This window comes from Biomphalaria glabrata, chromosome 2 (genome assembly GCF_947242115.1).
Source record: "Biomphalaria glabrata chromosome 2, xgBioGlab47.1, whole genome shotgun sequence".
Classification (NCBI taxonomy): Eukaryota; Metazoa; Mollusca; class Gastropoda; family Planorbidae; genus Biomphalaria; species Biomphalaria glabrata.
This window is the reverse complement of record NC_074712.1, coordinates 57,676,574-57,700,579: the sequence shown is the minus strand read 5'-3', so window position 1 is coordinate 57,700,579 and position 24,006 is coordinate 57,676,574. Positions and strand designations below refer to the sequence as shown.

The 24,006-nt window shown below is 34.0% G+C and overlaps 2 protein-coding genes across 6 annotated transcripts in view; one reads left to right on the top strand and one right to left on the bottom strand.

Annotated features, from left to right (window-relative positions):
- Positions 1 to 24,006, bottom strand: part of LOC106052771 (helicase with zinc finger domain 2-like) — a 68,187-nt gene that overhangs the window by 37,911 nt on the left and 6,270 nt on the right. For 2 of the 5 annotated variants that reach the window (XM_013208209.2, XM_056021628.1), the window contains exons 7-25: positions 18,305 to 18,430; positions 18,107 to 18,152; positions 17,644 to 17,858; positions 13,694 to 13,733; positions 13,350 to 13,475; positions 12,858 to 13,148; positions 12,468 to 12,604; positions 11,451 to 11,546; positions 10,211 to 11,238; positions 9,665 to 9,779; positions 8,728 to 8,961; positions 6,722 to 6,902; positions 5,338 to 5,680; positions 3,684 to 3,894; positions 2,282 to 2,389; positions 1,788 to 1,934; positions 1,529 to 1,651; positions 961 to 1,208; positions 373 to 568 (exon numbers count right to left, since the gene is read on the bottom strand). In XM_013208209.2, coding sequence (XP_013063663.2) covers positions 373 to 568; positions 961 to 1,208; positions 1,529 to 1,651; positions 1,788 to 1,934; positions 2,282 to 2,389; positions 3,684 to 3,894; positions 5,338 to 5,680; positions 6,722 to 6,902; positions 8,728 to 8,961; positions 9,665 to 9,779; positions 10,211 to 11,238; positions 11,451 to 11,546; positions 12,468 to 12,604; positions 12,858 to 13,148; positions 13,350 to 13,475; positions 13,694 to 13,733; positions 17,644 to 17,858; positions 18,107 to 18,152; positions 18,305 to 18,430 — 4,011 coding nt within the window. Of the gene's footprint in view, positions 1 to 372; positions 569 to 960; positions 1,209 to 1,528; positions 1,652 to 1,787; positions 1,935 to 2,281; positions 2,390 to 3,683; positions 3,895 to 5,337; positions 5,681 to 6,721; positions 6,903 to 8,727; positions 8,962 to 9,664; positions 9,780 to 10,210; positions 11,239 to 11,450; positions 11,547 to 12,467; positions 12,605 to 12,857; positions 13,149 to 13,349; positions 13,476 to 13,693; positions 13,734 to 17,643; positions 17,859 to 18,106; positions 18,153 to 18,304; positions 18,431 to 19,069; positions 19,211 to 19,313; positions 19,395 to 20,497; positions 20,681 to 24,006 lie in introns of those variants that run through there. The other 3 variants (XM_013208212.2, XM_013208210.2, XM_013208211.2) reach the window with 3 other exon arrangements.
- Positions 20,187 to 24,006, top strand: part of LOC106052772 (uncharacterized) — a 26,792-nt gene continuing 22,972 nt past the window's right edge. Inside the window, exon 1 of the mRNA XM_056021631.1 lies at positions 20,187 to 20,204. The gene's annotated coding sequence lies outside the window, so the exon portion shown is untranslated. The remainder of the gene's footprint in view (positions 20,205 to 24,006) is intronic.

Sequence of the window (24,006 nt, the reverse complement as noted above, 5' to 3'; positions counted from 1 at the left end):
AAAAAAAAAGTTTACCTTATTGAAATTAATATCAACCATGTTAATTATTGTCGAATACATCAAAGCAAATGCAAGAATGGGTCATAGACTTTTAATACAAGTGTCTTACGACATTATCTTGGGAAACACAGAGAGTTTACAAGGCACACAAAACTAAAAACGACAATGAAACATAACTGAAATATAACAAGTTTGAACAGTTTTCTTGAGCAATGAGTAGCTAATTCATGTAACATTGAAACAGGAAGCTTCCTTTGTGTGTACTTAAAAGTTCAGTCTGATGAAGACCATGAGAATATGAAGCTCATTCAACCAAATACAAGAAAAAAAAGTGAACAGATATTACATGAGTTTGAAGTAAAAGAATGTCACCTTCTTGGAAGTATTTCCTTCTTTGGCTAATAAAACAGTTCTAACGCTAGAGAGGACAAGTTTTCCTGCTAATGTGTCTTCAGTCAAGTTCTCTGTCAAATTCACTTTTAGAAACAAATCCCCATTTGCGGCAATGATAAAGTTTCCAGGCTCATCAATTGTTTTTGCAACAGACACTTCAGACACTAAATTGTAACTGTTGTAAGAAAGAAACATTTTGACATTTGTGTAATTCTAGATATGTCTTACATAATTGGTAATAGCAAAGACATTTAATAAATAAAAACAATCTTTCTTTTTGTGTATCAAAGATGATTTAAACATAGAGAAAAGGTTATTTTTATAAAAACGTTTAATAAAAGCTTTTTTTTTTTAGAATAAAAAAAAACTAAGTTCCTTGAAGTTTACCTAGAGATAATGTGAACAAAGTTCCTTGAAGTTTACCTAGAGATAATGTGAACAAAGTTCCTTGAAGTTTACCTAGAGATAATGTGAACAAAGTTCCTTGAAGTTTACCTAGAGATAATGTGAACAAAGTTCCTTGAAGTTTACCTAGAGATAATGTGAACAAAGTTCCTTGAAGTTTACCTGGAGATAATGTGATGTCTGGTGATTTCCTCCAGCTCTAAGAGTTTATGCATCTTGTGGATATAGTTGTGTTGGTTCAGCTCAGTGATGCTGTCTAGAGTCACCACATCCTCAGAGGACACAGGCTCTTTGTACTTTAGAAGCAGCTTCTCAGTAAAATCATCTAGACTAGGGTCAGACTGGCGGACAATAATTTTGTTCTGGCTGGTCCAGCGGTCAAAGGAGAGGTTTTCTCTCAGCTCACGCACCTGATTAGATAAAATGTACTTGCATTTTAAAATAAACAGTAAAAACCACAGATACTTTCACAAAAAGAATGTTGATCCCCCCTTGGTGAGCTAACAAAAATGTAAACTTGAATATGGAAGTAAACCAACTCAGTCAGTGGTGTAAAGTGACTCACTCTTTAAGTTGGCTAGCTGCAAGCCAATTGAAGCAAAACAAATAGAAAACATACTTTTTTCCCCTCCTTTGTTTACATTATGTGTTTGACTTGACCAAAAGGATCTCAATGTCTTGTAGTAACTATCTATCTAAGTTTACTAATGTAGAACAGTGAGGCCCCAACCTTTTCTTGCTGCAGGGTTGCTCCAATCTCCACTGCAAGTTTCCTAACCAACACTGGGCGAGAGCCAAAGTCAAAGACAACCCACTGGATGAATGAGCCAAACATGCTGGCAGTGAAGTGAACCTGTGATAGAGAATCAAGATACACATTGGAGACTTGTGTCTCCTGAAGGAAACCAACCTTTTATAAATACCTAGCTTGTAAAGAGCTACAAAGTAACTATCGCTGAGCTCAACATAAAGACTTTTTGTTGACTTACACTGACTACATAGTAAGCTCTTCCTAACTCATCAGTTGACAAAAATGTATCTCCTGATGCTACTTGTGGATGAGAGTTGCTGGTACCTATCAGTGAGAAGTGAAGTCTGTCCTTGTTATGCAGCAGTGCCACCTTGTGCAACTGTTTCTATAGTTGAGACAGACAAACATTCATATTTCATTTTTAGGACAAAAGGTATGCAAAGCAAAACATGTATTTAATGTATCAAATAATAAATGATTTACTAACAATAATGCACATTTTACTAACTGAAAAGAATCTGAGATACTAAGTAATAGCAGGTACTACTTTAGTTCAAATTAATATTTATTGCAATCATAAAACATTAATCAAAACTCACTAATTTAAAAGAACATTGTTATTCAAACTATATAATAAGAAATGATCCTAGTTGTTCTTTACAAATATACAAGCTTTATGTTTCAGTGCATTAATGAGTTTTTGACTTAATTTTAAGAGTTGAAAACAGCTACCTCTGTGTAAATGTGAAATGTCCAGGTGAAGATGGCATTCTTTTCACTCTTAAATAACTTAAGATCCTCACCACATATAACTATGACTCCAGGCAGATTCTCTGACATCTGTAGTATAAAGGGAAACAGCTTTTATTATTTAAAAACATAGAATGCACCTATTTCAAATGTAGCACCAGGTAAATTATGAGGTTGTTGTTTTATTTCATAACACAGCGTAAAAAAACAATTTTGTTATATATATGAAACATTTTCCAAAGATTTATTAATCATTTTAGAAACAAAGCCAACAACCTCATTTATTATTGAGTTAATCATGAATAATTGAAATATAAATTCAGTCTGTACAGATCATATTAGTAAAGTTGTGGAGATGCTTTGATGGTGTGAAACATCTAATTTCCACAATTCTTTAGCTTAGAAGCTCTCCAACTTAGTTTATCAAGAGACAAGTCTAGTCCTTCACATTGTCAAATAGCTTTTTTTCTGGCACTGGCCATTTAGGCCTTGGGTCAAAATCATCCCAGTTTACGCTCAGTCATTTCACAGTAATGAGAAGTTTCTCCTGTTTTCAAGTCCAAACTTGTAGCATGACAATCAGAATCTCCTTTGTTGGATTCACCTAATTCTTATAACCTGCAGTCTTCTAGAGCATTTGCTCTTAATGGCCTGAATTCATTCAGCCTCAGCATTTTGTGACCATCTTTTTCAAACATACAATAGCACAAAAAGCATATCAATGTTGACTGAATATAATTTTAATAAAAGGAAACGTGACAACTATGATATTTTTCAAAAATTTGGAGATTAAAAGATTTTATTCAGTGTCTAGGCCAAATATTTCTATCCTGATTAAAATGTCACTGCACCCATGAAATAAGAACTAGACATTTCTTTACTTCCATTTTATTGGAATCTCTTAACATATTACAGCGCTTTTAGTACTTGATGGAATGTTTACTGTCGTAGAAGTTGACCTTAAGGTGAACATGCAATAACAATGATGTGGGATTAACTATTTTAGTTTGGAGAACCTAAACAGCACAAAATATTGTGCATATTGTTATGACCCTGCAATGCACACTGTCATTAGGCGCAATATTGTGCACCATGGGACACAATAGAGAAACAGAGAAGAGAAAATTGCTTCTTGAATTGAATTCAAGTATTTTGAATTCAGGTATTTTTAATTCCAGTATTTTGAATTCAGGTATTTTGAATTCAGGTATTTTGAATTCAGGTATTTTGAATTCAGGTATTATAAGGGCTAAAATTTCACTTCAACTATTAACATAACATTGACACTGATGTCAGTTTAAGGCCTAGCCCACAGTAGTTAGTAACAGAAGTAGGGAGACTCAACATCTTAACTGTAAAACATAATTATATGTACAATACTTACCACATTAACACTATTGTCCTGGCTATAGTAATCTTCCAAAAGGGATTCTGTGTAAGAGAACATGTGTCTCTCACGGGCAATGACCCTCTTGTACTGCCGCCACTCATACCTCTCTTGCCACTCATCCAGCTCCTCCTGACTGTGAGCGTAGACACACAGATTGTACATGTCTGGCACATGAGAGTACTGACACGACTGATCATGAATATGCCTGGAAAACAAAAACTTCCTCATGAATTTTTTTCATCTCACTATATTAAGGCATAAAAGAAAAGAACAATAGAAATACGAGTTCTTAAGCTGGAAAGAGAAAGAAGGAGAGTCTGCTAAGGACCAGCGATTTTATCCAATAACAGCTTGCTAGGGAAAGTGAAATTAATTTTAAGGTTGACAGATAAGGCAAAGCCATGTAAAAAAGTAAAAAGTACAATACCCCCTTTCAGATCTAGCCATCTATGGGGCAGATGATGTAAAGGTTGTGGTGGCTGCCATACAGAGTGTTGCTTTTTGTTGGGCTGTAGTGATAGTGGCGTCTGGCCAAGGCCAATTAAAATGGGACATGATTCAGAGTTTCATAAGTTTGGGCGCAGTGTCTACAGTGGGGTGAGTAAGTGGGATTTCTTTAAAGGGGATAATTTAAAGGTGTATCCAGTTCATAGTTGGAAGATTGTAGATTGCTCTTTCCCTAAGACTAGCTTCAGAAATTAGGTTTGAAGGAAATGTTGATATGACCAGGTAGCTAGGATGAAAATCAAGAAGGAAAAGCTCTTGTTATTTTCAACAGCCAAAAGAAAGCAAATCACCAGCCTTTAGTGAATGTACACTTTAATTTAAAATGATTAAATTTATTTATAATAGTGGCACATTCTCCCATAAATGTTTAGGTCTATAACAAAAAAAATAAAATCCCAACAGAATGGGGCTAGAGCATAAGACAGCATGATCTAATTTATTGATGCTTATTGTACCAATGTCAGTGAGAGAAAATTATACCAAAATAAAAAAAATGTCCTATGAAAGAAGAATATGAAAAGAACAAGTAACATAAAAAAAGTATTTTTTGTAAAATTCTAACTATGGGCCTATAGATTCAGACTTAGAAGACAGTGCGCAAAAAGGAACGTCTATTTATTTATTTAACTCTTTAATTATTGAATACATGCAGGAATACCCACTGACGTATATGTGTGTTTAAGATATAGAATTTATATATACCAAATTTAATTTTCACATTATTAAACCATAGTTTTTTCTGTGTGACCAATTAGCTAGAATTTATTTTCTCAAGGATTTAAATAAACTGTCAAATTTCTAGGAAATCCATTAGAGCCATTTTGGATATGGCTTTGTCATTGTCCACCTATGTTCCAATTCCCATGAAAAGTTTGCAAGCAGAATAAAGGATCTGTAAACATTAAAAGTGCCATATAAAAAAGGAATGAATCTTGTAATTAGAAAAGGTATCAAAATATCAAATGATTTTTTTTTCTTTTCTATTGAAATAGAATGTTTGAGAAAAAGAACAATTCTATTAATCTCAGAAATTGTAATACTTACACAAAGTGCTAGTAACATATTTAGCACAAAAGTGCTAATAACATAGTGAGCACAAAGTGCTAATAACATACTGAGCACAAAAGTGCTTATAACATACTTAGCACAAAGTGCCAGGTTGTTTCCTTGACCCCATGGAGGCTGCCTGTAGTTCCACTGGTGTTCCTTATCAGAGTTGACATTCTCCACATGCTTCTCACTCATGCAATGCTCATCCCACTGCCTCGTGCTGTTGCAGCTGACGCCACAGTATTGGCAGTAGTGCTCACTGATCACCAGGTCACCTGGCGCTATAATCTTGCTTGTAGGCCGGGCTTGGATCAAGCGTGAGAACGGCTCCTGTTTTTCACTAATGCTAACCACCGACTCGCCCATGCTAATGTCCCTTGTCTTGCTCTTTTGCATATTCTGACTAATCTCACACATTTCACGCAGATTTTTAACTGTAAGAAAATGTTAAGAGTTAAAGATTGTTAGTCATGTATTAAGAAGCAATTAGAATATTTCAATAAAATATAATATCAATATGGTGAAAAAGATTCTGTATATTAAATTTGTACTGAGAACATTAATGATCAAAATCCATAATCATAACACTAATAGAGACTGTAGTCATTCAAAAGTATACAATAACTACCACTTTTTCATATCAATTAAATTCTTAAAATATAATCAAAGGTTTGCAGTAGACTTAATGACACTAACGCCATAGGAGAATTGAAACTGTTAAATATTTCTACTAACGCCAAAGGAGAATTGAAACTGTTAAATATTTCTACAAACGCCAAAGGAGAATTGAAACTGTTAAATATTTCTACTAACGCCAATGAAAAATTGAAACTGTTAAATATTTCTACTGCCAAAAGGAGAATTGAAACTGTTAAATATTTCTACTAACGCCAAAGGAGAATTGAAACTGTTAAATATTTCTACTAACGCCAAAGGAGAATTGAAACTGTTAAATATTTCTACTAACGCCAAAAGGAGAATTGAAACTGTTAAATATTTCTACTAACGCCAAAGGAGAATTGAAACTGTTAAATATTTCTACTAACGCCAAAGGAGAATTGAAACTGTTAAATATTTCTACTAACGCCAAAAGGAGAATTGAAACTGTTAAATATTTCTACTGCCAAAAGGAGAATTGAAACTGTTAAATATTTCTACTAACGCCAAAGGAGAATTGAAACTGTTAAATATTTCTACTAACGCCAAAGGAGAATTGAAACTGTAAAATATTTCTACTAACGCCAAAAGGAGAATTGAAACTGTTAAATATTTCTACTAATGCCAAAGGAGAATTGAAACTGTTAAATATTTCTACTAACGCCAAAGGAGAATTGAAACTGTTAAATATTTCTACTAACACCAAAGGAGAATTGAAACTGTTAAATATTTCTATTAACGCCAATGAAGAGTTGAAACAAGTTAAATATTTCTATCAGTTTCTTGAATATGATCGTTAATAAGATGATACACATTACTTTTATGCTTCATCATGTAAGTCCATACTTCCAGTTCATGTTCCCCATGGGGATGTCTGCACACTTGTCTTGTGCACTTAGGATGGAGGTTACAAAGAATAAGCTTCATTCCAAGAGGAAGTTCAGAGGGGTATGTGCGGACTTCTTTACCTGCTGGCAATGCCACAAACACACTGTTCAGCTGGCAGAAACAAAAAAAAAAAAATTTACTTGCTCTGGAGGATCTCATTTTAAAATTTAGGACAATTAGAGCAAAATAACAAGTAAAATATGAAACAAAAAAACTTTTTTATGAATAAAGCTTATATTGAGTGACATTGCAGCAATTATTTTTTTTTAGATCTAGACTAACAATACATTTGTGGGATTGGAAATATTTGTATTAATTGTTTTTGTTTAGCACAACTTTCATGCTAATAGAATGTTCAGTGCCCAATCACTTTTGTGGACCAGTTGAAGGATGGGTGGTCACAAGGGGGAAGGTTTCCATGCTGCTTTTTCAAAAGCAATTAAAATAAAAACAACAAAAGTTGCTAGAGTTTGAATTTGAACAAAGTCTCAAGCCTCCATGATGGAAACCTGATGTGTTAGCCACTGAGCTATTCAAGTACTTATAAAAATAAAAGGAATCTAGTCTAAAAAAAAAAGTCTATAGTTTCACATTTATAGCCAAACACCTTTTTTTAATTCACTACACAGGGTTTATTTCCCCTTAGCTAAGTACATTCTATAAATAACAATTAATCAATTATGGATAATTAATATTTGTACAAAGTTTCTCCTAGAATGAAAATTTGGAGAAGACTCCACCCAGACAGAATGAGTTGATATAAGCTCTGTAAATAAGAATGGTACAGGAGATAAGTATACATTTATGACACCTGCTATTCCAGACTTAAAGGGCAAAGCAAACCATTAGGTTTTGGCAGCATAAAATTTAGATACACTCTTTCTACCAAATGTAAAACTTTTTTTTTAACAAGCACCTTCAACCTACACCTTACATTCTTAAAATTAAACAATTATAACATTTTTTTTTTTTGAAATTTTGCTAAGGAACATACAGATATTTCTTGAAAGAATTATAAATCTTATTTAAATCTTAGACATTACTTATACCTAAAATGGAAATTATATACAGAGTTCCTTTTAGCTGCCCCAATAAGGGGAAAAACCGCTATTAATTTTGTGTAGTCTGTCTGTCATGTTTATTAAATCTCAAAAACTAGTATAGCTATGGAAAATCCAATTTCATCATATTATTTAGCTTGCTAAGTTTAAATGCAATGTCTACTTCTGAAAATGAACCCCAACCCTTTTTTTTTTTTTTAATTAAATATTCAATTTGTTTTTCCTATACAAATGCACTCATTTCTAAAGCAATACATAAACATAAAAGGCATATCATATTATATGGTTTGTTTATGTAAGAAGGTAAATATAAATGAAAGGGAGATAATTATTTTGTATTTTTGGTAACTAACATAGTTATGTCAAAAAAATGTTTTACGGTAATGTCATATGCAGCTCATGCCCAAAGTTATGTTTATCTTGTATAGCACTTCTTTTTTTTGTGTGTGCTTACCATGTGTCATATTTGATTTAATTAGTGTAGAATAAAGATCTAGATATATATTCTTAGATAAAATATCTAGTAGCCACTCCCCCAATATTTACATGTATATACAATCATATACATGATCATCTAGATCTAAAATTGTTAATGTTTTGCTTTTGTAAGAGCAAATCAAGCCTTGCATTAAGATGTGAACCTGCTTGACTTGTATAGCTTATTCTTGAAGTTTGAAATACATAGAATTCCTATTGCATTATCTTTAGTTGTCTAAAAATGCTGAGATTTAACAAAATGTCATAGAACTAAATGTATACTAAAATCATCATTTCTTTTAAAAGCTTTTCTTTTGATGTCAACAGATTTGTAGAATAAAAAGTGTATATTTTAAAGAGAAACTGTTATGTATTAATATTTTTTTTCTGGTGCATACCTTGAAATTACTGTGGCCACGTGTACATTTATCTTTCTTGCCATCCTCTGGTGACTTCTGCCCTTTGGACCAACATATCCTGCAGTATTCAACCAAATTAATGGATGTACCTCCTATAAAAGCTCCAGCAGAATTTTCTGGACGCTTGTTGACCTCTATATTAAGTGCAGCAGCAGTAGGCGGTAGCCAGCTCTTACCTTCCGTTGGGTTGTGAGTTGGTGCTGAAGGAGTATACTGAAACAATTATGTAAAAATCATTGAACTCTACTAAAAAAAACACAAAACCTGAGCAATTTTTTATAACCATTTATTAAGACAATTATTTAAACTACAGAGGTTTGAATTCAGAGTTTTCCTTCTCCTAGGTGGGTAGCCAGCCATGGCTAACGAGCCCCTCCTGCCTGAAGCTTACTGGTTAAGGCGCCAGTTACTCGCCTTTGCCCCTTCTCCTTTTAGTGAGAACAGTTTCGCTGGAGTCAACCCTGAGGAAAAATCAGGAGATGGCGACCCTAAGACAGTTTGCAGCACCCAGTGCTACACCCTGGCAGAACCTGCGAAGTGGCTGACCCCAAACTGTATCGGCACCTTTGGATACATCAGCTGCATGAAGAGGGGAGAACTTATGTTTGGGCGACATCATTCGACCACAGCTAATGCCCAGGAATTTATCTCATTTCCATGAGATGATCCATAGTCGCTTCGCGACTTAAGGAGGCCATAATTTAAACAATAAAATAATGTGCTCATGCCAAATACCCTAAAAATCCAATTTAAAAAATATGACATTATTTCTAATTTAGATAATCAAAAACAACAACAACAAAAAGACACACACAAAACATTTATCTTCAATAACGTTTTTCTGAACAAGCTTTTTAATCAAAACTTTTATAAGAAAAAAAAATGTGATAAGCTAAGACAATGTGGCGTGACCAACCTGGGAGATCTGGTACAACTGAGAGCTATGCAACACTAGTTCCTCCCTTGTCAGCCTTATGTCTCTCTCCATCATCCAGACTGCTTTCTCTATCAAACTATGTGCATAGTTACATCTGAAAGTACAGGAAAAGCTGCTTGTTTATCTCATAATTAAACATTCAATAAAATGTGACTATGGGCTAAAAATTGGTATTATTTTGCTTCTCGAAAGTGAAGTGTTAAAAAGTACTTATATAAAAACCAAACTAAAACTAAAAACTTTTTTTTAAATTTAATATTTTATGGAAATGCTTCTTTATTAGGAATAAAATTAAAACACTTTTGAAACCACAAGGAACAAAAATTACAACGCTTTTGAAACCTAACTTTTTTCTATAATATATTATTAAAATTTGAATACTTCAAGCTCTTCTAAAGTTCTTCAAATTTAGCCACAAATACATTATCAATAAAAAAAAAGTCCATGCATTCAGAGAAATCTGGTATTTATAGTTTCTAAAAGATTGAAGGAAGTCAAATACATCATAAGTGGGGAAATACTTACTTATTCTCTAGCCAAAGCCTGCAGAACTGCATATGTCTGCACATCAGATAAAAAGCACCTTCATAATGGAACTTGGATTGGTCAATAGGAGTATAGTTCCCATTTAAGACATGTGCAATGATCTTGCACTTGGCCCACTGATGATGCTGGGATCCAGTGCAAAAATTCCCTTCCCCTTGGCTGCTTATCATAGGGTGGGGAGCAAAGAAGCAATCCCTACATATAAATCTGAAATAACCACCAAACTTCTCCATGAGATACCGCACATAGTTTAAACTGGAAGATCCTGTGACGGGGGAGTTCTGTTTGTTCTGATGGATGAACTCGCCAATGTCAAAAGTGCCGCCCTGTTCCATCTTCCACAGCCTCTGCTCAATGCCATTGTGGGCAAAGCTGCAGCTATCCTTGTACTTGCAAAGTGAGATGTCATTTTTGTATATACTGTTGCACAGAATGTAGGAGCCCTGAAAATTTCTATGGGAGGCCCTCTCTCGCACCTGGACCCAGAAGCTATGTCCAAAGTTATCCTGCACATAGTAGGCTAGAATACTCTGAGCACAAAGATGGTTTAGTGTATTGTCATAGGTATAGTACCACGGCCTTCCAGCAAAGTTTAAACACTGAGGGCAAAAAAGCCGAAATTTGTAATCTGGAAGAGGGTTCTGAAGTTTACCAATACGTGGCGGTGGCTTGCTTAAATTGGGGAGCGCAGTGTTAACTTGAGGCTGACCAAGTTTATTTGGAGATGTCTGCTGTTGTAACATGCCAGGTGGTTTGACTGGTGCTGAGACTGGAATGGTCTGCCTGGGTACCGTAGGATACATAGGAGATGTTAAATGATAAACAACTGCATTAGGCACAACCGGAGGTGGTGGATTGGGCCTTGGTGCAGTAACAAATGTTTGCGGAGGAAATCTAGGAGTTGAAGTGTTTACTGGAGGTGGAGCTGTGAACTGTGAAAATGCTGGCTGATTAGCGGAGAAAAAAAATTCAGCAGTATGTGGGTAATGTGGAACAGATGTTGTTGGCTAAAAGGAAAAAAAGATTAAAAAAAGATTAGTTCCAATCCTATAACATATTTATTTCAAACTTAATTTTACACATGAAATTCATACACATTTTGTAAGTAGAAATTCTTAATTTTTTAAAGTGTCATCTAATGTTTCTAAGTGTTTTTAACAAAAATCATTAAAATAAAATGCTCTCAATAATACAGAAATAAAAAACTCGATCCACTTACAGGGGGTGAAAATGTTGACAGGCCTGATGTTCCACCTACTTTGGTGCTTGAAGCTGAAGGTGTTGGACTTTTCAATGATGTGACATCTGATACAGTCTACAACATAATCAAGTATATATGAGAAACATTTTTTTAGTTCTAGAAACGTTGCTTTCAATTAAGTGATGAAATGATTTGTCTCATGTCACTAAGGGCTTGAGTTGATGTCAGACATCTCAAATCAGCCAACAGCATAACTATTCTTATTTTATCATACTGATATAGTTCATCTTCAAGTGATGCCAAACCCCTTTTAATTATTATAAGATGAAGTCATTATAGTTCAAGTATTCTTGTAATTTTCAAATGTTTACAGATCCATATTCAAAATGTCTGAAAAAGAGCAAGATGATTGTGTGTAATCACACAATGAACTTCTCTGTGAGTTATTTCTGTTCTCTTCTGTGGAATGTTTTTTTTTATTGAAAAAGAGCTAGTAATCATAACTCACATTTCCAATAAGGATCAATAAATGATTTAGTCTTAATAACATTGATTTTAAGATCAGTCATATAGAGTTAAAAATAATATCTTATTGTTCAATAAATGCTCAGGTCTGTCTTACTTTGTAAGTTAGCCACAAATTTGTGTGGCTTTGGCTTGCATTAATAGTAATGATTGCAATAATTACAACTGTTACCTGACATAAGTGGGCTTCGTTTTTTTTTATTTCTACATTTATGTTTTATTAAAGAAAACTGCAACAAGACAATGGTGATGGAGAGATATAATTATGATAAAATGTTTAAGTCATAGGTGGACTGAGAATGATCTCAACACATTTTTTTTCAATTCTACTTATGACTATCTCGTTCCGAGTGACAAATCGCTACCCACCAATAGTATAATAAATTTAATTCTCTGAGAGACATAGTAATTAAATTAACATTTAATTAAGTATTTTAAATTTAAGTAATTTCACACCAGAAGGCAAAGTGAAAAATAAAAGTCCTATTTTAAGTTTAAAAAAAAAAATACCTGCATAGGAGGAGATTGAGGTGGAGGTGTGGCTCTAGCTTTACTATTTCCAGTGTTTATTTGTAGGCCAGGAATGTAGGGCTGAGCTTTAACAGTTTGTTGCTTGTTAGAGCGCTGATCTAAAATATCTGATGAATCTGATAAATGAACAATATCAAGAATATAAGACTTAATTAATTATATAGTGATTAGCTCAAACAGCTAATTGCTTCAAAATTTTCCTTATTAATAAGTTAAGTGTAGCTTTTAAAGTACATTGTTAATGATTTTCATTAAAGTATACAAGACAATTCTAATAAATCTGTAAAAAGAATTTTTTAAAAAGGCTACATCTTTAAAAACCAGTTTCTATATATAGTTATAAAAAAAACAAAAAAACAATTTGCTTACATATTCCTTCCCTAGCTGCATTTGATATAAAATTCTGAATACTAAAAGTCTTGGAGCGATCCAGTTCCCACAAATTAATTTCCACTTGATTATGTCCAAAAGTGCAGTTATTCTCCCCAATACGACAAGGAACACCATTCTTAAATTGATTACACAAAACAAACATAGTAGCACTGGTGTTAGCAGGTCGAAGGCGAACTTTCAGCCAATTCAGCTGAGGACTCTTTTTGGCTCGTACTAACAAAACATCATGAGTACAACTATGAGGGCAATTCTCCCGAAACTGGTAACCTGAGATTGTAGCATAGAAAACATATTTATCTCAAAAAAGGTAAATGAAAATTGTAAGATAGAAATAAAATAAAAAAAAACAACTGATAAAATAAGTTGCATAGAAAAATTTTTTAGTGTCTAATCAACTTGAAAGATTAATTTTGTTGAATTTAAAAGGAGAAAAAAATATTTGGGGAAGAGAAAGAAAGAAAAAATTACCTTTTAAACCTTCCCCTGTTTTGACAAAACAAATTCTGCACGCTAATTTAAAATCATAGTTTTGTAATGGCCAGGTAATCTGAGTAATTGGTTGTTTGTTTTGCTGCGGATTTACTTTCGCTTTGGCTGATTTCAGTTTGAAAAAAGAAAATAAACATCAGAATACATATTTTCTAAACTTTTTAAAATGAAACATACTGAATTAATAAATGTAAAATTAAAAAAAAAAAAAAGAAACATTGTTTTAAATTTTTGATATTTAAAGTTGAAAGATCATACCACAAATGATTTTAAATGAACAAAATATGAACAATAAATAGATAAACGTTAAAAAATGTACAGACCTGTTGCGACTCCAGTAATGTCTGCACTTTTAGCACTGGCCTTAAATTAAAAAAAAAATTAAAATCAAACCAGCTTGATATTTTTTGTTATGATATTAGAACAATTAATACAAATTATTTATTTAATTTATTAATTAAGCAGTTCATATAATGCTATTAAGCACCATTTGACAAATTACAGATTTATAATGGATCTCATAATCACACTTGTTTGGAATCTGTCAACTTGTGAAATTGTTAATTTGTTTTTGTTTTTTATTGCAAAACTTATTTACAAGAAAACTGGTTGAATGCAAAACTTATTTACAAGAAAACTGGTTGAATGGAAAACTTATTTACAAGAAAACTGGTTGAATGGAAAACTTATTTACAAGAAAACTGGTTGAATGGAAAACTTATTTACAAAAAAACTGGCTGAATGGAAAACTTATTTACAAGAAAACTGGTTGAATGGAAAACTTATTTACAAGAAAACTGGTTGAATGGAAAACCTATTTACAAGAAAACTGGTTGAATGGAAAACTTATTTACAAGAAAACTGGTTGAATGGAAAACTTATTTACAAGAAAACTGGTTGAATGGAAAACTTATTTACAAGAAAACTGGTTGAATGGAAAACTTATTTACAAAAAAACTGGCTGAATGGAAAACTTATTTACAAGAAAACTGGTTGAATGGAAAACTTATTTACAAGAAAACTGGTTGAATGGAAAACCTATTTACAAGAAAACTGGTTGAATGGAAAACTTATTTACAAGAAAACTGGTTGAATGGAAAACTTATTTACAAGAAAACTGGTTGAATGGAAAACTTATTTACAAGAAAACTGGTTGAATGGAAAACTTATTTACAAAAAAACTGGCTGAATGGAAAACTTATTTACAAGAAAACTGGTTGAATGGAAAACTTATTTACAAGAAAACTGGTTGAATGGAAAACTTATTTACAAGAAAACTGGTTGAATGGAAAACTTATTTACAAGAAAACTGGTTGAATGGAAAACTTATTTACAAGAAAACTGGTTGAATGGAAAACTTATTTACAAGAAAACTGGTTGAATGGAAAACTTATTTACAAGAAAACTGGTTGAATGGAAAACTTATTTACAAAAAAACTGGCTGAATGGAAAACTTATTTACAAGAAAACTGGTTGAATGGAAAACTTATTTACAAGAAAACTGGTTGAATGGAAAACTTATTTACAAGAAAACTGGTTGAATGGAAACTTATTTACAAGAAATCTGGTTGAATGGAAAAATGCTCTTATCAAAGCTGTACATGGTGAATCAATTGCTTGCATGTACTGTCAAAAGAATAGGTTTCAACTAGGGGTGCACCGGATAGTCCCTCCGGCTCCGGCTTCTGCCGAATATCCGGCATTTTTTACTATCCGGTGCTATTCGGCTCCGGTCGGATATCACTACCGGATAGTAAACCGGATAGTAAAAAGTACATAATTTAATATGCATAAAGTGGACCTAGTTCCATTAATGTCTGTTATAGAATGTATTAATGTTTATATGAAAACAAAATAATGTGCTTAAAAATAGAGCCATTATGAATATGCACCAAACATCGTTTATTATAAAGACAAGGCGTGTTAATAACTTAATATAAATAGAGATGAAACTTTACATCATAAATGCGCTTACATACAGAGCAGCAATGGCTGGCACTTTTTTCAATTTGTCTTGACCTTTGAGTAAGTTAGTTAACATGTTAAAATGCTACATTCCTTGACTACGTCATGCTGACCAGACGTCTGTCTAGCTGTGCGGATATATCTCCAGAGGTAGAGATGAACAACTCCCACCCCCTTTTATTTGTTTAGTCCATCACATTGAGTTTATTATGGGTCAGTAACCACAAGTTAAATACGATGGACATAGGTTTAATGTCAGCGTATTGACTCTCTAGTGGTCACACCTTTCGAGGGAACTGAGTTTGTTTACTAAGTAGTTAATCTTTATTAGGGGGGGGGGGGGGCTGGACTACAAGAGCCACACCTCTAAGGTAACCAGATATATTTCTAGATGAACAACTCCCTCCCCCTTTTATTTGTTTAGCCCATCACATTGAGTTCATTGATTGACAGGTGACCCCAAGTCAGATACGATGGACGTAAGCACTCTCTAGAGGTCACACGAGGGAACTAGGTTTGTTATTGTTTAGTCCATAGTTCACGGATAGGCAGCTGACCACATTAAGCCAGATGTCAGCGTGTTGACACTTTCTAGAGGTCACATCTTATGAGGGAACTGAGTTTGTTTACTTGGAGTAGAATTTTTATTAGGGGCGGGACTACAAGCCAAATCTCTATAAGGTTAATCTGGTATGAGTTTGTTTATTATGAGATAGGTTGTCAATCAAGGGTCTGGACCACAAACCAAATTGTTAAGACATATTGACACTGTCTAGAGGTCACTAGGTGATGACACTAAGTTTGTTTACTTGAAGAGAAATGTAAATTAGAGCGCTAAACTACAGGACACACCCCTACAAGTATTTTGTTACACAAGCGACGGGTATAAGAGTGGCTTGTAAGGGCCCTTAGTAAATTGGAGAAAAAGAATAATGGCTAATAAAAAGTCATCACTTATATGGCATTACTTTAATGTCAAAACAATGGACAACTCTAAAGCAGTTTGCAATGCTTGTAAAATAGTACTGTCACGTGGTAAACCAGGCAAACCTAAAGACTTCTCAACCACCACTATGATTAGTCATCTACGCTCGAAACACCCAGACTTATTCAACGAAATGACTGCATTGAAATCAGCATCAAGTAATATCACTGCCTGTGCCAGTACGTCTACGAGCTCCAGTGATTCGTCAAGCCTCACACACAAGCAGCAACCAGGGATTAAAGAGGTCTTAGACAAAGCTAAATTGTGGGATATTAATAGTGATAATGCTAAACGCATTTACTTGGCCATAGCAAAGATGATTGCAACTGACATGGAACCTTACCAAGTAGTTGAGAAGTCTGGATTTATTGGACTTTTACAAGTACTGGAGAAAAGATACACTGTGCCTAATCGCAAATATTTTACAGAACGTGTTATTCCAGATATCTACGACAATATTTCCTCAAAGCTTCGTGAAATGCTATCTGATGCTAAAAGCATCGCTTTCTCAACGGACACTTGGACAGCTGATAATACCACCGAATCATATTTTGGTTTAACTGCCCATTGGTTGAATGAGTCATTTGACCGAAGCAGCTATGTTTTGCATTGTACAAAATTTAATGGCCAGCATACGGCTGCAAATTTGCTGTACTTAAGATATTTACTAAGCCATTATCTGTATTAGATACAAACCAGAAGCGGTTTGTGGCCTTTAAAACACGAGCCTAATGACAAGTTGATGGTGTCAAATACATGAACACAAACATCTACCCACTATACAACTAAGATTGTACTTAAGAAAGATTTACGCTATAAAACCAAGAGTGAACTTTTCCTTTGAAAGATTTACATTAGTTACATATAAGTTTATATATTCTGCATGAGTTATCCCACATTCTACTTTACAATACATACGCACATACCATCTCATGTTACAAAGATTAGTTTATGATAAGCATATCTGTAAAAAAAAATGCTGTTCATTTTAATTTATCAATCAGTGATAGAGTTTAAAGTAAGAAAGTAAATAACAAAATAATATGAATATAGGTATGTTACATAGAAGATTTGCAAAAACGTCAGTAAAACGAGCTGTTTGAGTCATGTAGGTATCCGGCTCCGGCTCCAGCCGAATATCTAATTGTACTATCCGGTTATATCCGGCTCCGGCCGGATATCAAAAAGTACTATCCGGTGCACCCCTAGTTTCAACTGCTGGAGTGGAGCTCATATAAGTTATTAAGGTAACTGCGTATCTATGTAAAGTTTAGAAGTTTTCATTATGCATCAGGCTACTGAAATCAATCACAAAATACTTACTGGCGGAGCAGCAGCATTAGGCTTAGGTGCACTTGGTTTAATGTTGGAGTTTATTGGAGTAGGATTAACTGTGGTCTGGCGCTTCATGTTAAACATTTTAGTGGCAAACTGAGTGTCATCCTCACTCGAATCAGAGTCAGGGTCTGAATCACTCTCTTTCTGTTTAGGCTCCAATTTGGGAGCAGGCTTGGCACTGCCATTATTATTGATCTGACCTGTTGAAGATATAAAAATTGTAACATCAAAATGTAGAATTACATGAAATTACAATTATCACTATAATGGAAATATAAAATAAAAGAAATGTTTCATTCTAAATAGCTTCAAGTCTATTTTTTTAAAGAATATCTTTAATAATGGATTGATCTAAAGTTTAGTTTTGAATAAATGTAAACTTTGGTAAAAAATTGATAACACACCTAACCTTTGAACCATAAAATATGATCATTGTTTCACAACTTACCTTTCTTTTTCTTTGGAGCCATATTTTTAACAGAAGCTTCTTTTAGCTGTAATAATTTTTACAAATTTATCAACAAGATGTGTGCAACTATGAAAACATCTATCAATCTAAAATAAAGAATTATAATTTATAATTGATAATACTTAAGGATAATGATAACTCCAATGTTTTATTAGAAAAGCAAAAGACAAAACTGACCGGTTCAGATTTCACATGACTTATTTCCACCTCAATATTAGTAGTTTTTGAATCGTTATTCTTTTTTTTAGTACTTGACTTTGCTATAATTGCTTTTAAGTCATCTATTAAATCATCAAAATTATTCTGAGGATAATAATAAAGTAATGAACTAGAATAAACAAACTTAAAAAATCAAAAAAGAACAACATCTAAAAATAAACAGCAATAACTTATGCACATTTATAATTTTGTAGAAGTGAAGTATGTAAAAAAAAAATATTTAATGAATAGTTTTTAAGTTGTCTTTCTCTTGATTACTGGTCAGTTGTTAGAAGAAAAAAAAAATATATATATATATAATATATATATATATATAATGAATGCCTACTATTTTCAAGTGTGCAATGATGAAACCTTTATCACAAGTTGAAATTGTGATTCACCTTATTTTTGGACTATGCCAAAATAAAAATACCCAATATGAGGGGTGAGGTGCTAACATTATTGATTCTGATGCATGTTTATTTAGACTTAACAAGGCACAATACAAAAGTTAACATTGTAGATTCTCCTGCATGATTAATTTTACTTTATGGTAATAGAGACATTTGACCAATTAGTAACAATGGAACAGTATCCTATATGATAGTCAATGGATGGCAATAGGAAAGGCAGGGGGTGACTTGGGAATGTACTTAGCTCCAATAAAAGAAAAAAAATGTCTGCAAGGAACAGCTCAGTGGAAATCTATAATATATTAATAAGGCAAAATAAGGCTCTCACCTGTAAATTGCAGGTGAAACCGATTAAGTCGTAAATGATTACATCTAGATCTCTAGTTTACAAATTATGTTTATGAATTACTTGTTTAAAATGTAAACTAACAAAGTAATTTAATCTCACTACGGACAAGATCTAGATCTATCAAACCTGATGAAGTTGTATATAATAAATATCTTAAGCTACATTATTATAAGACAAAATAATTTCCCCTAAAATAGAAACACAGGAAGTGAGAAAAGGGTACGTTTTTCTTCTCAGAACATCTTCGCCAATCAAATGGTCTACTTTCAGTTTCTAGAATAGACCTCATTATTCTGTAGATTACTTAATATCTCACTTTAGACATTTATTTGATTAACATAACTTGATATTATTTAACATACGTTTACTAGATCTATTTGTGTAAATAAAAGTATACAAAAAAAATAATGCAAGTAATGATTTTAAAAACGGATTTTCCCGCAATTACTTTTGACTAGCAGTTATGACTATGCCAATCATTTTTACGATCTTCGGGTTTTCATGAAAAATAAATTAAAATTCTAAGGTAGATCTAGAATGTAGATCTAGATTCTAGATCAAGTGTTTGAATTTAAAAAAAAATAAACTAAAGATCTTAAATCTTTATACACTACAGTGATTACATCTTGTGTAAAGAGTTGAGCGTGTATTTTTATGTTTTGTTTAGGCTTAAGTCATTAACACTAAGTTGACTAAGACATGCGTCATTTTCATGTCATAATATTATATAATACAGACGTTACTTAAAAAAAAAAGATGAGTCAATAATATCTCAATATTCGCAATTGACCCAATGGTGTATTTAATTATTATGTTAAACAGTTTCATAGTATAGTCTAGATCTAAATTAATTCTAAAAAGTGTAGACACTAAATTGGACTCTAGATCTAGATCAACACTTAATAAATGAAAATGGGTAACTAATGGGTTTAATTCTCAGAGAACATGTCATTTGTATGTTACTAGGTCATTGGCCTAGATCTAGGTTTCCCTGGTTAGAAATTGGAAACATCACCATTATATGGTGAAGCGTAAAGTCTAGTCACTCTAGACTCTAGTAGATAATAAGATATTGACATTGGGGTCTAGATCTAGTCTATCACAGCCTGCACAGGTCAGGGCAAACAGTTAACACTTTAATTTTCGCATAACTATCTGTAACTCCTAGATTCAGAATTAGACTTCTATATCTATTTTAAATCCTATATTTTAAATAGATAAATAAAATGTATTAAATTATAGATCTATATCGAGAAGTATGCGTAACGTAAGCTCAAAATTTGCCTGCTATAAAAATTCCGACATCCAAGACCAAGAAGTGCATGTCAATGTTTAAGGTCTAAATAGGAGGCTCTTTGATACGATTAGATAAAAAAAAAAAAAAGGTCTACATTATATTTAACTTACGTTTACTCGAGTGAGCAATAGGCCTACTAGATTGCTAGATCTAGAAATACATGCATCTAAATCTAGTTCTAGAGTCTAGACCTATAGCTAGACCGCTAGACGAATTCAGCGATCCAACAAAGATCTAGATCTATACAAAATTGCTTAATCATAACCTAAACTCTAGTGGATTTAATGTAACAAAAAATAAAATAAACAACAACACTTAACAAGGACGCCAAACACTTTTGGTTTCAAAATGCATTTTGATTAGAAAAGCTGATGTCAGCGGACTATTCATTTGAATTGAAGATTATTGGACGTGTATGCTTGCGATAATAATTAAATCTAGGTCGTATGCTGTTGTCATGTATACATATATTATCTATTTTTAAGTCCTATAGATAGATCTCTCTAGGTCTAGATCGGCATTTATAAGTGCCTATTGAATCCTAAGACTAGTGTAACGACATAACGTTCCAGGTCTGGGTGAAAATCTAGTTTCCACTGTCCCTTAGCAGTACATTGTTTTGTATGGTACAAAACATCGGACCCAAAACATCATTCGGTGAATAGCTTTTACTGTACGAAGGCTAGTAGACTTTCCACTGTCAATTAGCAGTACATTGTTTTGTATGGTACAAAACATCGGACCCAAAACATCAGTCGGTGAATAGCTTTTATTGTACGAAGGCTAGTAGACTTTCCACAGTCAATTAGCAGTACATTGTTTTGTATGGTACAAAACATCGGACCCAAAACATCAGTCGGTGAATAGCTTTTACTGTACGAAGGCTAGTAGACTTTCCACTGTCAATTAGCAGTACATTGTTTTGTATGGTACAAAACATCGGACCCAAAACATCAGTCGGTGAATAGCTTTTACTGTACGAAGGCTAGTAGACTTTCCACTGTCAATTAGCAGTACATTGTTTTGTATGGTACAAAACATCGGACCCAAAACATCAGTCGGTGAATAGCTTTTATTGTACGAAGGCTAGAAGACTTTCCACTGTCACTTAGCAGTACATTGTTTTGTATGGTACAAAACATCGGACCCAAAACATCAGTCGGTGAATAGCTTTTATTGTACGAAGGCTAGTAGACTTTCCACTGTCACTTAGCAGTACATTGTTTTGTATGGTACAAAACATCGGACCCAAAACATCAGTCGGTGAATAGCTTTTATTGTACGAAGGCTATTAGACTTTCCACTGTCACTTAGCAGTACATTATTTTGTATGGAACAAAACATCGGACCCAAAACAGTGCCCGCCGAACCCCTCGTGGTGTCCCCTGGTAACTGGAGTAAGTTCACCCTTTGCTTTCAGGATGTTCCGAAAAGGGCTAACGTTGCGGGAGCTCCAACTTTCCTAGCAGGCTCTCACGCTCTCCTGGTGCAGAGTTCTGCTGGTGAGGGTTTGGGGGAAATGCTAAACTCTGATTGACATAACCTCTGCACGCTCGTCTGGTGTGGAGATTGTGTCTGTCGGGGTCTATAGCTAATGCTGAACTGATCAGCCGCCGCCCTGGAGACTAGTGAAGGGTCAAGCCATTACAATCTGCGGTCTCTAAACTGGTGGTTACAAAAATAAAAAGGTCTCCTGCCTCACTCCACTTTCGTGGATTAAACCCTGTCCATACGAGTGAGTGGCTGAATTAACCTATTTTTGCATATACTGATGGGTCGATAGATTCTGGAAGAGCAGGCTATGGAGCCTACATCGACTTTTTTTGGCTCTTACTGAGTCAAAATCTTTGGACTATGTGGTAGTATTTGCAGTTTTGATGAGGAGACCATGGCAGTCTGTGAAGCCTTAAAGGTCATTGAGTCTCAACTCCGCGAGGGACATTTGAGGGCAACACAGATTATTGTGGTCACTGACTCAAAATCTGTACTACATGCTTTGCATAGCTCTGGACCATGCCCCCCCCCCCAATATCGACACTGTCATTATGGCTTCACACAACATAAAGCAACGCTATGGCACCTCTGTAATAATGCAGTGGGTACCAAGTCACACTGGTGTAACTGGCAACACTATTGCAGACTCTTTGGCCCACCAGGGAGGGCAAACTCTGACCACTGAACAGGCTGTAAGTTTTCATCCTGCACTGGCTATAACTCAAAAAACAAATGGAAAAGTGGTTTGAGTGCTGGGACAAGTCTCAAAAAACCCGTGGAGTCTAGGAGCGCATGACTGCAATTCCTTGTGGTGGAGGCTGTCCAGGCCTGAGCAAGCTATTATAGCACAGTGGCTCATATTTCTCACGGCTATGGCCAAATTTCGATTCACGGTGCTCCCGCTGCAGGGAAGAAGAGGAAACCGTGTCTCATATTCTGTTTGACTGCCCCAGACTTGCTGATCTCCGTCTCGACAGGTCTGGGAAACCAAAAATTCTCGACCTGTATGGTGACGTATGCACTACGCAAGACAGCAGGGTTTCTGTCCAGGGCTTTTGCAAGAGAGGATTTAAGCCTCTCAAGCCCTCACTCAAATGGAGTTTGATGATGATGATGAAGAGTGACAGGATCATAGTGTATTGAGAAAACTAAAAGCATGAAATTGTGCAAAACAAAAACAATAGGTAAAAATATTTATAATCACACAGATTTATTATTGTTAGTCTAGATCTATTACAAATTTAATTACATGCCAGATCCAAACTAACTGATCCAACTATGCCTAATATAAGCTTTGTTGTTGTTTTTTTAAGTATTTTTTATTAGATGACAATGTCACCAAAATAACTTCCATTGTTATTAGAAACAAGTGTTATCAGTTGTCTAGATACTGGTGGAACTAAGCAATCCCTTTCAGGGATTATAGTGGCCATTTCATTTCTCTTGAATAGCCATTTTTTAAAGACAATGTCTTGATAGACAATGTGTAGTCCTGACAAGTTTATGCTACCACATCTCAGTGTGATTAGCAATTAATGAAATAATTATTTTTTTTTGTTGATTATTTGCACAAACAAAAAAAAAACCCTAATTTTTATAGATTTCAGTTCAAGTGATTTAATCCTGTAATAGTACTGTTACATGGTAAAAGGTTGCATGAGATGTGTAAACAAGAAGTTTGATTATACATTGGCTTCTCATGACTTCAAGTTTCTAAACAAATTAGTAAATATGTAGGGGAGTTAATTAAAAAAGAACATTTTTAAGTCCATTTCCACTACCAGTCTAGTACCAGTACTACAAGTTTTAGTTTGAAAAACCAAATGTAAAGGAGACAAGCTTATTTCTGGTTGCAGTAATCAGTCTGTTCAGTCTATGCTTCATGATAAGTCATGATGACTGCCTAATCTTGTATGCGCTCTGGACTGTCATTTGATGGTCTTAATGGTCCCAGGTTTCAACCCTGCCTGCGGCAATTCCATGCCGTCATGCAGGAGGTTTGGGCTAGGATATAAAAAGCTTTAAATCAGAAGGAACATTAAAATAAACAAAAGTATACAACTACTACTGTATATTTATTGTTGAATTAGGATTATAATATGTATTATTATTGCTTGATATATAG